The 18238-nt window shown below is 32.5% G+C and overlaps 1 protein-coding gene across 1 annotated transcript in view; it reads right to left on the reverse strand.

Moving 5' to 3' along the window:
* Positions 1–18238, reverse strand: part of LOC129219403 (mesoderm induction early response protein 1-like) — an 88756-nt gene that overhangs the window by 10165 nt on the left and 60353 nt on the right. The window contains exon 10 of the mRNA XM_054853792.1: positions 16286–16380. Coding sequence (XP_054709767.1) covers positions 16286–16380 — 95 coding nt within the window. The remainder of the gene's footprint in view (positions 1–16285; positions 16381–18238) is intronic.

Consider the following 18238-nt stretch of genomic DNA (forward strand, 5'->3'; position numbering starts at 1 on the left):
ACTAATGCTACTGGAATGATTTAATAAACTATTTCACTCATTATACTTGTTTCAGTAACTTTATATGAGCCAAATGCAACAATTAGTTTTTCATTTCATTTAAAATATGGTCCCTTTTATTGCAATAAAAGGACTAAGAAAATTCATGACATTCCTTTAGAACTAAGAAGTCCAAAGGCTTGCTTGACTAATCACTATGACCATCACAAAGCAAAAAATAAATTTAAAAAAAAAATAAAACAACAAAAACCACTTTTCCGTTTTGTTTTTCAATGTAGATTGTTAATGACAAAATTCAAAGAAAGAATGCCAATTTTAAGGATAATAATTTTACTGTAACCACTTATATTATTTTTCATCAAAAATCATTGTGTCACATAGAGTAGAGAATTTATATAAATATATATACAGTAAAACCTGTCTACAACGATACTGTTGAGACCTAAGAAAGGTATCGGATTGACAGGTTATCGTTACAGACAGTTTGATTATTCATGCTTAAATTTTGCTGGGGCCAAAAAAAATTGTTATAGACAGGTTATTGTTATAGACAGTATCGTTATACACAGGTTTCACTGTATAAATGTATACATATCAGTCAAGTGCGGTCCGCCTAAGCAAACCAAGCCTGTCTGGATTGCCGCTGTAAAAGGGGCTTCTTTGCTAGCCTTCCTCTCACAGGATACAAGCGAGTGTGAAGTGGATTGTCATTACAACAACCCTTCCAATAAATTTTTGCTTAGATTAGGCTCATTGAATTCTCATAGTATGCTGTTTGCAAGATGGGAGAAATGTGCACGGGGATGTCGATCGAGCTTCTAGCAGGTTTTACTCATTTTGAAGAACAGAAAATATATCCCACGTTCATATTTATATATACACACACAGGGTTTGAAATAGGGTGGAAAAATGCAAAACAAGAAAATCCTGCAGAATTAAAACTGTTAAGCAGGAATCCCCAATCCTTAAAATTTTGGAAATTAATCATAGCTGAAGACCGCCAAGAAAATGATAACATTTCAATGTGGCAACCCTAGTGCAAGACTCCTACTCATTATTTGTTTACTAAAATTAAACCCTAATTAAAGCCCGGTTCCAATTAGGCCCTTTTCAGGATTGGTTCCCAAATTGCTTTCCTCATGCTGAGCAAATAAAAACTCAGCAGAAAAACAACAGTAAAGACAATTGTTAACATTTTAGTTAAGTTTTTCTAAAAACATAAAAGATGGAAATAATATTTACTTACACTATTTTTACACTAAAATCCGTTTTTGCCCTATGCAGATTGGAAGCAGCATTCGATATAAACAAAAAACATCTCATCACATGACAATGTGTCATTTGGACAATTCACTTGATTGCACTGGATTGAGTTTAAGTTCTAAATTCCTTTTTTTGATAACTGCCATAGTTGTTTTTCTAATACAGTGAAACCTGTGTAAGTTGACCACTTGCGGTGCAGTACTTTGGTGGTCAACTTAGACAGGTGGTCAACTTATAAAGGGGGTAATGATTTTTTTTTTTTTTTTTTGTATTTCTTGCACCATGTATTCATTTCTTGACTAATTGACACCTACTCTTTCTGTTCAACTCACTTTCATTGTTTAGCATTACTTTGAAACAATATCTAAAAATATTTGAATAATATCTTAAATTATTTTCCCAGAATGACGTATAATGTGTCATGCAAATTTAAAATTTCAGTAAATTGATCAAAAAAGAAAAAGTCTTATTGTGTATGAAAAGTTACTCATTTTATATTAATAGTTCCTAAAAATTTATAGCTAATCAAAAATTAAAAATTTTTCACTTAACAACAAAAGAAAAACAAGTTTGGAGAATAAAAGGGTTCTTTGTAGTTTTCCCAGATGGTTAAACTCAAAAGGAGATTTAGTTATGCTGCTGTTTCATTTAGTTGGTAAAATGCTGGTCTGACATCAAAAATATTCTTGGAAAGCTATAAAAAAATAATTTGCAAAATAAAATTTAAAAAAATAAACCAAGTGGTCAACCTACAAAGGGTTTTTTACAATACTCCAAACCAAACTTGGTGTTCATTAGTGGTCAAGATAGACAGGTGGTCAAGATAGAGAGGTGGTCAAGTTACAGAGGTTTTCCTTCATTATATAAGATAGGACTAATTCCGTTCCTGACAAAAGCGGTCAATATAGACAGGTGGTCAACTTTACAGGTTTTACTGTATTTTCATGAATGGGAATGGTTTTGATCATTTTGCATAAACGATCGAAGTTTGCTTTTGCATGTTCCACCGCACGTGAAGGCCGGTATAAAATATTGCTGGTTTGAGAGATCACTCTCCTCACTTACTTGTAGCCATGCATGTGTGTCCGTGCGTTGTCCAGTTCTTGCCATAATAATTTATAGCTTGAAGCACTGCGCTTTTATAAAATGGCGTAGGCCATAATGGGATGCGAAAATGCAATTTCAAAATTTTAAATCTACGTTCATGTCATTTTTTTATTCCTTTGAACATTTCAAATGCTCCGATGAGTTATAACATCAGGTGAAATAAGTGAAGAATAGTAGGGGAGACCGGGGTTAGTTGTTACATGGGGTAAGTTGTTAACATGGGGTAAGTTGTTAACATGGGGTAAGTTGTTACATGGGGTAAGTTGTTACATTCCAATTTAAAATTAACCTCCAGTAGGCACCGACTTTCCTTGCAATGGATGATAGCACTTGCCCATCTGCATTCCCTGACGGTCACTGAAGTGCTTGCAGTCAGTAGCAGGGAGAGTGCTCAAGGAAAATGGTTTTTTGAGTCTGGAAGTATTCTTTCTTTCCGCTGTTATTTTTCTATTTATGACAAAGCTGTTGCAGGTAACAGATTGATTTCTATACCAAGTGAAAGCCTACATTTTCAGGTAAGTGCTAACATATTTAAAAGTTTTGTACAAAGATATAATACCAGTAATATGTGCCAAGATTGAAGTAGCGTCATATATGGCAAGTTATTACAGTTTTGTTGAGTTTAGTTGTTACAAGTAACAACTTGCCCCATGCAAGTTTTAATTGAATATTATGTTTTCTTTTTAAAGGTGATATGGCGGAGAACTATAAAAAGAAGACAGACAGGGGCAAAACACATAAAGAAACATACCTGCAGATGGTTAAAGAAGTAATGGCAGGTAAGTTCATTACGAAAGGTAGTCGATCAATACAAAATAAATTTCACGAAAATACAGAGATTCTGCAGTAAGATGAAAAATGGTGGTAAGTAGTATTATTGATCTGTTTCATTGCATGATTCAATTGAAGTTGAATACTGTAGTTGGATGACGATAATAATAATAATAATATTTCTGATTCCTTTCATTCTACGATTTAATTTCTTGTTAATATGCATGGTTGAATAAATAATAATAACAACAACGTTAATAATAATAAATAATGTATTATTCGAATGTAGGTCTTTCTCCAACGCTTCAGACAGTGCAGAAGTGAAGACAGTCCACAAGTGGAAACCATAGGACAGTGCCACTTTAACAGAAACACCAGTAAACAATGTTTTGCAAGCCGAAGCTGGGAAACAAAAATCTGTGAAAAGGAAATTGTCTCTAGCAGAGAAGAAATCAACTGACACAAAGACAAAAAAAGGGCAAAAAGGAGCGTCCAAACAGTGAGTCTTTCATGTGAAGATAATGAAGACAGGTTCTGCATAGTGCGCTAAACCGTACTCAGAATCAAAAAAAAAAAAAAAAAAAAAAAACAAATAAATGGCTTCAATGTCGTAACTGTGACAAATGGGCACATGATCCATGTGCTAAGTTTGATAAATTATATGCTTGTAAAAATTGTAATTTGTGTGTGTGGACAATGATTATGATAGTTTATCAGAATAAGTCATCAATGAAGTAAATCTGTAAAGCCAAAAAGTTTTTGATCTTTAATGAGGTTAAGAATTTGTAAAACTGTAACAGAATAAACCACTAAAGTGCAAGATTCATTTTATTACTTATATATATATATATCATGTAACAACTAGCCCCAAATAGTGTAACAACATCTGCCATGGTGGGGTAAGTTGTTACAATGTACATATATTCAAATGACTTCAAATACCTTGGAGTAGTGGCTTCTAATCATTTTTAAAAAAAAATGCTATGAATGTTAAATAATCTAGACGGATTTTAAAGTTTCACACATGTGAATACTTCAAGTAGTTTAGAGTAAAAAAAAATTGTAACAACTAACCCTGTTCTCCCCTATCACTGGGAATTGGAAAGAACAACTTTAATGCAGACAGTCACATAAGGAAGTAAGGACACGAAGATCCTAAACTCCAATGAAGCCATGTCCTCCCCCCCCCTTTCCAAAACCCCACTCACCCCTTTTCTAATCTTATGTTATCAAAGATTAGTAACATTGAGCCACAGCTAGTGTTGGGGAGCTGGTAAGATAAATGAGCAGGTGGCACAGCACTCTAGTCTATACCATTAAAACCAGTGTGTGTTTGTGTGGTTGTCTGTAACCCTATCTCTTTGCGACTGTTAATGTCTACCAGGTCAATATGCTGGTACTGTTGGATACAGGGAAAGCCATTCAGCCCAATCCCCACCAGCAAAATTTTAAGGGGCTGGACATCCAGGCATGGGTGGATTTAATTGGATTGATTTTGGAACAAAGAGTCAGAGTCGAAGGCTCTAAAATTCTAAGAGTCTGATTTAGAGTCGACCATTTCCCCTTTAACTCCACAGCCCTGTCTCCATCAAGTGGCTTCGAGGTAACAGATTTGGACGAATAGTAATTAGTTAACAAATAAAATGAAATTTAAACAATAATGTAGTATATTACTGAGTAAACTTGAACTTCCTACAGGATTGGAATGAGTTACAATTACAACTGACTCAAAAGGAAAAAGATATTACTTCAGAGGAAAGGAAGGTAATATTTTGTGGAGAAATGTTGAAAAAATTCATTTTTCTTATTCAAAAAATAACGCAAAGAATTTGATGGAAGACTTTTAGCACTTAATAGTAATTATTGTACATTTTAGGGAATTTTGTAATTTGTTGACAACTTGCTCACAGCTTGCATCATCAAGATTTTATTGAGCACTGAATTGTTACATTTATCGTGGCTTTTACCCATACCAAAATGTGAGACAGAACACCAAAAATGAATGTAAAAATAGCATATTGATGTACCATAATTTTAGCACAAGGGCTTAAATAAATAAATAAAATAGGTTTTCAGTTGTTTTTAATTTTTTTATTACTTGTTTTTAATACAAAAAATAATTACATTAATTTCACATAATTTTGGGAAAAACAGCTAAATAAAACTAATATTGCTGACAAATTTGTACTTCAGGGCAAAAAATGAAAATGAGAAATGAAAACAAAAACAAATAATTCACAAGTTTTTATCATACCAAATGTATCAAGATTTGAAGGGATCTCAGTCATACTCAAATGTACGGATAGATACAAAAAAAAAAAAAAAAAAAAACTTACTTTTCCTTAATATATATAGGCACAAAAGTTTGTAGACTCAAAAATTTACATGAAAACTTAAACATGTAGGAGAAAATAAATCACACAATCTATTTTAGGTAAGCTTGTAGTCATGAAGGGTGTTAAAAATTGTTACTTGTGAGTACATTCAAAAGTAGAATGGTTCTTGGATATCAAAAATGCCTTGACACATAATCATTCAAAACTACGGCAGGACACATGTATGTGCATGAGAGAAGCAAGAGATATTTTGTTCACATGCTATAGCAATTATGCAAATTTACTTAAAAGGGACGTGATTACTATGTAACTTCAGGACAGAAAAAAAAAAATCAAAAACCCAAATGATGCCATGAACAAAATAAATAAATAAATAAATAAAATAAAATAAAGAGAAATGCAAAGATTTGGTTTAGTAATAGTGGTTTTAAAAGAACAAGAGAAAGAAATATAAAACATGGGGCATCACCGCACTCCCCCCTCCCTATGAAGAGGCTAAAAGCTTATGATACTGTAATAATTGTTCAATCGTGACAATTAAACTAAGTATTCATTACAGTTCACTGTAAGTATGTTACAAACCGTCTTTCCTCTTTCCCCTTTAACTCAGAAGTTTTTTGACCATAGATATGGACTAAACTTAACCATATCTCCGCCCGTAATTCAATAAAATTTACCTCTGAAATTTTTGCTTGGCAACACATTGATACAATCTGTATCTGATTCTAATGCATTGTATGAATTAACACTTCCTTAAGACTTATTTTGTTGAAATTTGAGAAAATACCAGGTGCTTAAATTAAGATCACGAGATTTTGAAGTTCCAAATGTGGGACACTACACATAAATATACATTTCTTTTGCTTATAAATCATTTATTATTATTATTCTTGTGGTAAAGCTGATAAATGTATATTAATAATTAATGAATGAAGATTAAATCAAAAAGAAGTTCTTATATTAAAGCAAAATAATAAATTTATTAGCTTCCTAAATTATTTTGTTTTAGCAGCCTTATATTTTTTTAAGCAGAAATATTTCCTAGACCATTAGATAGGTATTGGTATTAATGGCATTAATAAAAATAGAATTATTTAGAGTTTCAAAATTTTACTTAGCAGGTTTGTAGAAGGAAAAAAAAAAAGAGCAGAAGTTAGAGAAATGCAAAGATAATAAATTTGTTTGCATTTGCTGAAATGCAAAGATAATTTGTTTGTATTTGCTATGGCTGACTGTTGTGTTCTTGAAAGGCTATTTTTTATTTACCAAAAAAGTATAATTTCAGTAAACCAATGTTGCTTAAACAAGGTTCCAGTTAGTTTCAGTTCATTAAAGTTCTCTAGCATTTTACTAAATTTTTATTTTGCTTTTTAAAAATTTTCGTATATTTTTATAATGGATTAAGTTTTTGCCTCTTGACTGTCTCTCGTGATAATGAATAAAATTTCAGTTTACCAAGGTTGTTTAAACAAGGTTCCAGTTAGATGAGTTTCGATTAATCAAAGTTCTATTGTACTTAAATGAATTTCTTTTTTTTTAAGTATAGAAATATTTTTGTAATGGGTTAAGTTTTATTACATGCTTCGAAAAAAAAAACTCAAAGAAAAATATATCAAAATAATAGCGATTATGAGATCAGTGAATTTTAACTAGTTAAAATTCAATTTTCACATTGAGCATTTTAAATCTGCAGAATGTTTTCCGATCCTTAATTACATACAGGGTGTTCCGTTTTAACCTGCAAGACCTCTATTTTCGCAACCATTAGTTCTAGATGCATACTTCCAATTGCAAAAGTGTTCAAAATCAGATGCAGAGTTAAGATATTGAAAGTTTGAAGCAAAAATAAAAATGATTCGAGAAATACAAAATTTAAATTTTTGTACAGGCCCTAGGTCCCCAAACTTATATTTAGGGAAATAATCTCCATTGAAAAATATTATTAACACAAAAAACTTGATATTTGTGCGACCAAAACTCAAGGAGATATACGAATTCAAAGTTTTAAAGGACCATACAGAAGATGAAATTGGAACCTATTGCATTTTCAGAGGAAAGACAGGTTGTCGAAGTAAAAAAACTAAGCATTTATATTTTTCTTTGCTATTCCAAAATAAATGCAAATGTTATACCATGATACACAAAAACAGACTACAAAAATGCGAACAATTTCAAAAACCACTCTTTGCACCCATATAATTTTAAACCCTTGTTAGGGGCTATATTTTTCCAAAAGGTGTTATTAACACAGGTGTTAAGTACACAGGGCTGGTTTACACTTTCAGGCATAATGGCATCGGTGGCCGTTGCTCAAATTATAAGAAACTTTTTTACCAATTGTTTTGACCTAAAAAGGAAAATATAAGATCGTGTGCAACTTGAAAAATCGACTTTATTTTTTTTTTTTGGGACACCCTAATATAAATGTGGAAGGAACAAATTGTAAAACTAAACTACAACATTTTTTTTAAAGTATAGGATTCTGAATGTAAACAGTAAAGATATTTATGTGAATAAATTTAAAACACACACAAACAATTTTTATGCAATACAAAGGGAGTTAGTTGGTTTTACTGCTTTACAAACTCGGTAATATTTTTTTGTAACCATATAAAAATAATAGTAAATGTATAGATAACATAAAATGAATCTTTCATTTAAATAAAAACAAAACCCTTCAAATTTGAATTTTTTTCACTGCAAAATATAGTAGAAATAGGGGTATTTGCCCCTGCTAACTTCACTAGCCAACCCCCAGCTTAAAAACTTTGGCAGTGTAGTTTAAAGGCTTTGTACCCTCTGTGTCGCCCAAAACCCGTTACTTATAAGAATGTTAATTAGCATTTTACTCATAGTCTGTTCCAATCTAACTTGGCACTGAAGGGAAAGGTACAAGATGTGCTACTCCGCGCCGTGAAGTAGTTCCTTTTTATTTAAAAGTTTAAACGGGTATAAATTGACAAATGATGTTGAAAAGTAGAGAATTTGTCCTGTTTGTGACGAAAAATCCACAGCTATTTTCGAAGAAACGAAATACCAACATTGGACAAAGTCTTAAAATTAGTAAACAACGATAAAGACGTCTTTCCGAAAAATATTGGTTGGACAACCTTATACAGATTATTAAAAGATATGGGATTTTCCTATGCAAAACGAAAACGGCAAGCTATGCTTCTTGAGAGGCAAGACATCATTTTATGGCGGCGAAATTATTTAAGAAAATACTAAGAATATAAAAATACTCCAATTTATTATCTTGATGAGACATGGGTGAATGACGAGCACACTCAGAGTCGAGTATAACAAGATATGAAAATTAAAAGTGTTTATGAGGCTTCCTCATCAAATTTAACTGTGGGATTGTCTGCTCCATCAGGAAAGGGAAGGAGGCTCATCATCACTCATATAGGCAGTGAAGACGGTTTTGTTAATGATACAGCTGACATTTTTATTGGGAAAAAAGTGGAGACTATCACAAAGAAATGGATGGCAACCATTTTGAAAAATGGTTTGAAAGTGTCCTACCAAAACTAAAAACAAATAGTGTAATTGTTATGGACAATCCTCCTACCACTCAGTTAAATTGGAAAAAATTCCAACAAATTCTTGGAAAAAAAAAATTCAAGATTGGTTGTCCCAAAAGAACATTAGCTGGAGCAACGAGATGATTAAAATAGAACTTTTGAAAAAGTATCCGATGTAAAGCATTTGTATGATAAATATCACGTTGAAGAAATTGCAGAGAAATACGGTCATTCCGTTTTGAGATTGCCTCCATATCACTGTGAGCTCAATCCAATTGAAATGGTCTGGAGCCAAATTAAAGGATATGTTGCTCAAGAAAATAAAACTTTTAAAATAAACAAAGTGAAGGACCTAGTTATTCAAGGCATAGAAAAAATAATAACTGAATGTTGGAGGAACTGCATTGACCATGTAGCAACTAAAGTGAAGGAAATGTGGGACATTGGTGGGATAGAGTAGATGACGTGTGTGAGAATCAAAACCACATAATCTCTTTAAACAGTGATTTGGATAGTGACAGTACTTCAGAGCTGTTGAGCGATTTCACGTAAAAACTACCTATTTAACAAATGGATACTACATTGCAAGCTCATATTGTAATTTTTGAGGTAAGTCAGGACCAAATACTTTTTGCTGTTACATATTTATCAAGTTCTTGTTTATATTGTAAATTTTAACTAAGTGCCACATTGTAGTTCACTGCAGTGCGGGGGGGGGGGGGGGGGGGGGGGGGGGGAGCGGAGAAAACCGCCTACCAGAGGCCTTGTTTTTAACAGTATTGTCAATTCTTTATGCACATTTAAAAAAAGACTTTTGATCAAAAAGCTCTACTAGAAGGACATTTCGGCTGTGCCATTGATTGTAGAATTTGTGTTTTTATGCTTTGATTTGAATTTCTATAAATATTTGTCATGCACTTGTAGCGTAAAATAGAAGGGGCAAAGGGAAATAAATTATTTCATTGTACATAAAACTTTTTTTTTCTTCTCTAAATAAAAAAAATCCCATGAAAATACTGATGCACTTTGCGGAGGATCAGATGTATACTTTTTAACTAAGCTATGTAAACTTAAAATAAAAATAAGAAAAGATGATGAAAATTAAGGCATCCTATAAAAAATTTATCATTACGTTTATAAAATGTTACTGAAAAAAATGAAGTAATAATTTATACATACATACTCAAAAAGGCTAAAGGGGTCTTGCCCCTCACTTTTAAGAGTTTAAAATTAATGAACAATTGAAAATTTATTTTTTACAGAGTAGATTGCATTTATTTCACTAAAACAAAATTAAAAAAGTTATTTAAAAGTTATTAAAAAGTGTTATTTCATTCGAAGGGAGCTTTGAATTGGAAAAGGGAAGTTTACGGCGGCCATTATTCCCAATTTTTGTTGCCATGTTCCATATTTTTAAAGGTTTTTTAATCAGTAATGTTGAAATAAAAAAATACAGCCCAATTTTACATAAAAAACTCAGATTCTTACTTAAAAAATTCATTCATCAGCCGCCTATGGGGCTTATTTGTAAGATTTGTTATCACAAATACACTGTTTTAAAAATATTTCAGTTAATAACATATGTACTTGTATTAATTATTACCATTAATTACTTTCCCTGATATTTTTTAGTTATTCAAATTTATTTGTACACTTTGGTGACCAGTAGCTCTCTGCTGTTGCCACATGACATCCTATTCACAGCCCTGCATTTGTGATAAAAATGATGAAATATATTTAAGACAAACGAAACACATTTTGGATCTTGAAATTTAAATTATTTTTTTTCCCTCGCCGAATTTGGCAAGTCGCACTGCTGACTGGCACGTGCCCATGTACAGTAACCTCGTTTCCGTGACAACAGCTGAATTTCAGTTTGCCTAGCTTTCAATTCAGTGCCAACTTAAATAGGAACAGACTATAGTATCTCTACTTTTCTCCACCTCACTCTACCTTTTAGCATGAAGCCTTAGGCTGTTTACTATCTCTAGTGTGGTCGTCTTATTACAGTCAGTACAAAAGTTAATTCCTTGGATTTAAAAGCAAACAGGTTCTGCGTGTGAGGGTTACAGGTTCTGCATGTGAGGGTTGTAAAGATACGAAAGCTTTCTAGCTTATTGCAAAATGATAGTTTGCCAATAAAAGAGCCAAAAAAAAAAATTTGCAATTAGTCTATATTTGTCATACTTGATTCTAATTCATTATTATGCAATTTACACAAGATGAAAAACTTTAATAAACTAGTCTTTTCAGAAACCAAACGTTGATCATGACATCAAAAAGGTGATACTGTTTGAAAAATACATATTATTTTTTAAAAAATAAATAAGTAAAATAAATGAACAAAAGAAAGAAACAGCTGATAAATAAGGAAAAACTGGATTTAAAATTGAAGTATTTTGAATGATTTCTTGCACATGGATCAAAGGACTACACTAATTATATTTTTTTGCAAACTGAAAGAGCACTTTGATCCCTGCATTCAACTATGCTATACACACGCAGTAGTGTCAAACATTTTTTCACCCAATGACCACACCATATATTGAAATTACTCTCACCGGCCAGAACACTCATAAAATTTCAAAATATTTAACATGTTTTGAAATAATGTGGAAAAACATGGGAAATGAAAGAAAATTACAAACCAAGAATTGTTACTTTCATTACTTTATGCTTATTTTATTATTGTATCTGTTTTACCTGAATCAGTTTCTAAATATTCAACTCCAAATTTAGGACATTGTGACTGCTCATGGTTTTAGATTTGCACATTGAACAAAACAACGGGCCACATGGGTCAGCTTCTCAGGTCACATGTGGCCTGCAAGCTGTAAGTTGGGTACTACTGCTATACAGGGCTTGAAATAAGGCGTGGGATTGCGGGAAACATGCACAAAACAAAGAATTCCTGCAGTTTAAAGTGAGGTGCAGAATTTCTCACCCCCCCCCCCCAAAAAAAAAAAAAAATTCTTAAGCAATCGCTGTCGAGACTGCTAAGAAATTGATCACACTTGAATTTGGCAATGTTGAGTTAAGGTTAGATATTTATGACAACATAGTGCAGTAAAGGCAGACCATTTACATTGTTAAGTCAGAGTCAGGTCCTTTAGGTACATGTTTTTTCTCATAAAGTAAGACACAATTATCAGAAAGAACTTGCAAGATGTGCATAAAAGATACCAGTTACAGTGATTTATTCTTGCAACAAGTCCTGACGCTTTTTAATGCTATGGTGCTTTTTTTATCTCATGTGGCTCATATCTTTTTATGAAAAAACTTTTAAAAAGTATTTCTTTACAATTTACTTCTTCTGGAGTGGATATTTTTGTTTGAACTAGTGAAATTGATTATTTTGAAAAGTTGCACACTGTGAAAACGAGTCGGTTTAAAAATAGCTTGAATGCTAGAATTCAAAACTTTGAAAGAAAGATGAATAAACTAAATGCACAACTTTAAAGCTCCGAAATGTACAGCTTTCCTTCTCTTGCATAGGATTTCTTCAATTTTGTGATATCAAGCTTTGTAAAGCATCATTTGAGATTCAAATTTGATTTAACCCCTTTTGCAAACAGTTCGAATTTGGGAATACGATTTTGGACAATTGTTGCTTCAATTCTGGAACAACATTTCCACTAGCTTCCTACAAAAAGGCCGCGTTAAATGCGCCGTTTTAAAAATAACGCTTAACTTGGAAATAGTAATTTTAAAGAAGTATAAATAAATTAATAAATGATTTTATAGCCATAAACATTTAAAATCATGCTAAGACATATTTGTTTTTGCAATTTTGAGCCTCGAAAAGCGTAGTTTTAAAAATCGAGATTTTTGTAAAAGGTTATTTTTTGCATTTGTGATAATTGCTTTGATTCTGGAACACAGGAACTAAAACTTCGACTTTTCATTTCTTGTAACCTTCTTATATTCAATATTTGACACATTTTCAATTACTCAACTAGCCGTAAAATTTGCGTTAACAGAATTCGCAGTTTCACTCCATTCTGAAATATAGAGCTTTTACTGTAGTCTTTCCTATACTTTTCGACTTGACTGATTAGTTCGCCTCTGGGTATACTGGATGGTTATGAAATAAGTATCTATTTGAAGCTGCTTGAAGCTTAAACAAAAACGACATATTTCCTAATCAAGAAGGAGGAAGAAGAATGGAGCAATAAAAAACAGTTCTTACAACCGCCAACAGGTGGCTCTGTAGTCTACAAACTATGGTGCTGTGAGTTCAAACACTTTTGATCTTAAGCAAAATCAAAGAGAAGTCATTTTTGCTTGGTCCTTACTCTTTTGAGGAGTTATGGATGACATTGGACAATAAAACCTACACATGTTGAAAACATTTGTAGTTCTTCAACTGCAGTGAAGACAGCGTCCGTCTGTGAGTTTCTACTGAAGATGCAGCCCAATCCTATACCGAGAGAGCAGAACAAGATGTTGCGACAACATTTTACTAGTGATGGGGTAACAAGCCACCGCCTGCCTTGTTTAGTGGTCAGAGGAGTCAGACTGGGATGAGGAGGCCCCAACTTCGAATCCCAGCTCCGGCAAAGATGTACTTTCTCTCTCCTGTCCTTGTCCTTTCTTTCTGTCAATGCGTTGTCATGCTGTGAATGGATGCCTACTCTATAAACAGGTCCTTATGGCATGTGTGTACTGTGGAAGTCGAAGTTCACACCAAATAATGGTACAGTTGGAAAAGTGAAGCAGCACACCCTAAATTGCCAGCCTAGCTGGCACAAGACAATAACAACAACAAGGGTAATAAGCCGTTATTTTCATATGATGTGCCCTTCTTGATCCCCTGATTTGGCACTAAGTGGTTTTTGGCTTCAGGAATACTTAAATCTAAATAACACAACATGTGCAAAATATCCCTCATGATGCATTACATTCTGTAGTAGAGCATGTTGCGTAGTGTTTGGATTGTGTTCTCCAGCTCAACAGACCTAAGGAACCTAAACTTGATCAGCATTGCCATGAAAAAGTGTAATCTATGAGTAACATTTTTCCATAAATTAGGTATGACATTTGGTTTAAGCTTTGATTCTTTCTTCGTGTATTATTCATTATATGTTATGGCATTCAAAAGTGCCACCTGGCGGAGATTTTGGCAACTATATTTTTTAATTATTACTCCACTCTTTTCCCCCTTTCTTGATTAGTAAGTAACCCATTTTTGTTTCATTCAGGTTATCCCTTCAAGCTACAGACAGCTCTCATTAGAGATACTTATTTTATAAATACCCAGTACTTTGGTTAAGGGGTCTTTTTGATAATGTGACCTATTATTAACTTTTTCACTAAATTGTTTCTTTCATTTACTTGGCCCACTTAGGACACTATATTGTTACTTTGTGTTAAAAATCATGTATAATAATTTAAAATACTTAATTCAATCAAATTATAAAAATAAAAACATGTAAATACAATAGCAAAACTAATGTTTAACTAGTGCTAAATAATTATGAGACTTGTGAAATTCCCACTTCAAATTTAGAAAATCTCCCCTAAAGTCTGGGTTAAAGAGGTACATTACCCCTAAAATTTGAGCCCTATTTCAAACCCTGCTATACATTGAACATAAAATGAAAAATCAATGGGGAAAAAGAAAGGAAAAACATTCCATACAACTTTAAAATAATTCATATAACTATGCCAACTTAACTGGAGGACTTAACTTTTTTTTTATTACAAACTATCTTAAGCAAACAGTGAACATAAAATAACTGACCCAATATTTACAGAATTGCCATTGGAAATCAAAAAAAAAAAAAAAATATATTTACAGAATTTTAATGAAATAATTTAAATACACATACTATAGGAAGTAGAAATTAATTTTATAAACAAGCAGTAGGAAAAAATACCCACTAATACTATTTTCCTCTCCAGTTTTTAAACATAAATTACATAATATAGCAACTAAAAAGAAAAACTCTGGTGGTCAAGAGTTTTACTTAAAAAAAAAGTCATAATAAATGCAAATCTCTTATAATGTGCAACTGTGTATTTCAAAATGACTATCAACATCAAAACTTTCAATGGTAACACACAATTAAAAAAAACTATTCGGTACGCAGATTTACATACATGTTATTTATATGTACAGCACTTCATTGTCAAATTAAGGCACATTTATAATCCAATTCAATAATTTTTTCACTACTTAAGTACATGATTTAAGAAAGATGCTATTTGAAGTGGCTTAAAATCTGTAGCAATAAAAGCCTTTAGAAAAATATCTGAATATACAATTAAAAATAAGAGTAAGACAGGTTTAAAATAAATACCTTTAAATTACAGCTTTATATCTTAAGATTTTTTATTTTTCTAAAAAATGAAGGACTTTTACTACAGAAAAAGTTTTTTAATATTTTTCATAATATAAACTATTCAGTATGTGTTCACAGGAACATTGTAGAACAAACACTACTGTTTGCCACCAGAATTCAATGGAACAAGTTTCTGACGCAACAACATCTACTTTATTTGTTAAGACTGCTAACAAACTAGAAATTCTCCTACAAATTAAGAAATACTGCAGTTTATTGTAATACAAAGGGCTTAGTTTGCACATTCTTCAATTCAGTTTTTTGTGAATGTTTTTACATATGAGATAAGTTACAGACCATTTACACAATAAAATAAGTTCCAAAGACTATAGGGCTCCTGCACATTAGAAATAAAGCCTTGATCACACACATATACATGTGTGAGAGTATATGTAGTTGTTGTGCAAAACAATGCTTCGTGTAATACTGTTTCTCTTGTAACATACATTAAATTTAGCAGATTTTGTTGAAGTGGCATTAATGAACATCAGAAGACTGGGAAAGAGTACTAACTGACAGCTGCTAACATATTGGTGATAAAAAAAACCAATAAATAAATTACTAATTGAGAAATCAGAATAAACATGAAAAATATAGATTGAAAACAATAATATGCAAAATACAGCCTAAGTCTTAGAACTTGAAAATGACCACAAAAAAGTTTTAGTATTAATTTGACAGAATATTAAGTTCACATTTCTTTTATTGCACTTAATGAGTCATAAGACATAAGAATACAAAGCAAGCCTTAATGTTCATGATTGTTTTTTATTGAAAAAGAGAAAATAAGCAAACACTGAAGAAAACATACATTTCTTCAGGACAAACCAAAAGTATTTTAATAGAAGTTTATAAAAAATATAATTTGTAATATCCTGGTACATAGCTTACATTCAATTTCTATTTTGAATGCAAAAAAATTGAGTAAAAACTAACTTACTTTATTAATCTGAATTAAATGAAAATCTTTTCCATAAGATTTCAAACCAGTTTCAAAGCTCCTGCATTCATCTTCAGACCATAAACTCATAGTATCTATTTAAGAACATTATTTACTCACAATATGACAAAATATACAATTTCCAATTCAAAATTCTAATTTTAAGATGTATAAACAATAATGAAATTTAGACATGTCTATTGCTAGCGAGAGAAGAGTAGGCAAAGGTGCTAAGTTAGTAATTAGCTGAAACAATGAGTGCAAATAGAAACTGCTCCTTCTTTGAATGTAGAGTTGTTTATTTTATGTAGCATGAACAACGTGAAAGGAAAATTCAAGCTAAATAAAAGAAACCCTACAGGCAAAAAAGCAGTCCTTGTAAGTGAATTCTGCATTAAATAAAGGTTCAATACTTTGATGTTGAGTGGGAAAAGGCAGCTAATTTGCAGCCACACCTCCATAAGTTTACTTTTTTCTTTAACAGCTAACCCACAGGAAATTAGTTGGGGTAAACCTAACACGGCAGCACTGTGAAGGCTATGCAGATCCTAATCACAGCATTACAACACTGCCATGTTAGGTTTGCCACAACTATAGGTTGAAGTATGAAGTGAAAAGGGGGGCACTTGAAACGAGCACCAAGAGCACTGGTCTATTGTACTACCTCACTTTGACCACTAGTAGAGCCCAATAACAGAAACAAATATCAGCAGTATCCTAAGTGTTCAAATCTTTGTCCAGAGTAGTAGTCACATTTACACAGTACATGAATTGAGCTTTGATCTGCCATATGGCATCCTTTATACACGATGGATTGTCAGTTAAACTCGTCAGATTAAGATGCCTATTAAGAGAGCAGTGTTCAGTTTGTAACCCAACAGATTTTTTGATCTCTTTCCTACTCGAATTAAGTAGTTCCCTGGATCTAAACCAAGGAGGCTGCTGGTTGAGAACTTTGGCCTGTCTTTGAGAGTCAAACTAAAGCCATCTACCATACGATTCAACCATAAGTAGGTTCTTTGCAGTAATCCTTACTGCATTGTAGGGCAGGCTCGGGTCCCACAAATGGTATATTGGAACCCTGCTTAGCTAATTGATTGGCCAATTTATTACCCACAATGTCACAATAACCAAGAACCCAGTATAGGGTAACTACAGGTTACTTAATTTTGAAAAGCAAAATGATATATTTTCTTTCATTAATTTCCCCTGAATTTTTGTTACTCTTTCAAAATTCTCCGAATTTCATTTGATTGATCAAATTCCAAAACTTTTCCCTGATTTTCAGGTTCTATTGCCCTCTTGGATTTGAAAAAAATATAAGTTAATGGATGTCAGGAAAATCAGATTTTTGTCTGCTACAGTACCCTCTGTGATAGTTAATATCCAAAACAGACGTCATGTGAACATGGAATGGAAGCTTTATTAAGAAAACTTTTGGAATCATCTCATTTTACCCAATATTTAATTGTTATTGGCTCGGATTTTAGTAGAAATAATTTTGAAAAACTACCAAGAAAGTTTCTCAACTCAACATAGCGCCAATTACCACTCCCTATTTACCGAAACAGAGGTAAAAATTGTCAGAGTCTGAGCTCAACTTCTCAGAGCCTCACAATATTCCACAAATAATTTTTTTTCTAAAGCTCATACAATAGTAACAAAAATTATTTATTAGCGTTATGTGTATGACCGCATGCAACATTTGAAGGGGATTTTCTAATAAAAATCCACGGTTTATGTTGGATCTTTGTCAAATTGCACACAAAGCATCTTTGGTGCTCAGGAACTCACATGGGGATTCTTTCCCCCTGTGCTTTGACTCCCCCCCCCCCTTCAACACATGGGGGTTTTCAGTGTTCAAGTTCAGTTTAGGTGGGATCTTTGCCAAATTTGGCAAAGAGGTTCGTCCTTTGATGCTCGAGAATACACACAGAGGTACTTTCGCCCCCT

This window comes from Uloborus diversus, chromosome 3 (genome assembly GCF_026930045.1).
Source record: "Uloborus diversus isolate 005 chromosome 3, Udiv.v.3.1, whole genome shotgun sequence".
Lineage (NCBI taxonomy): Eukaryota > Metazoa > Arthropoda > Arachnida > Araneae > Uloboridae > Uloborus > Uloborus diversus.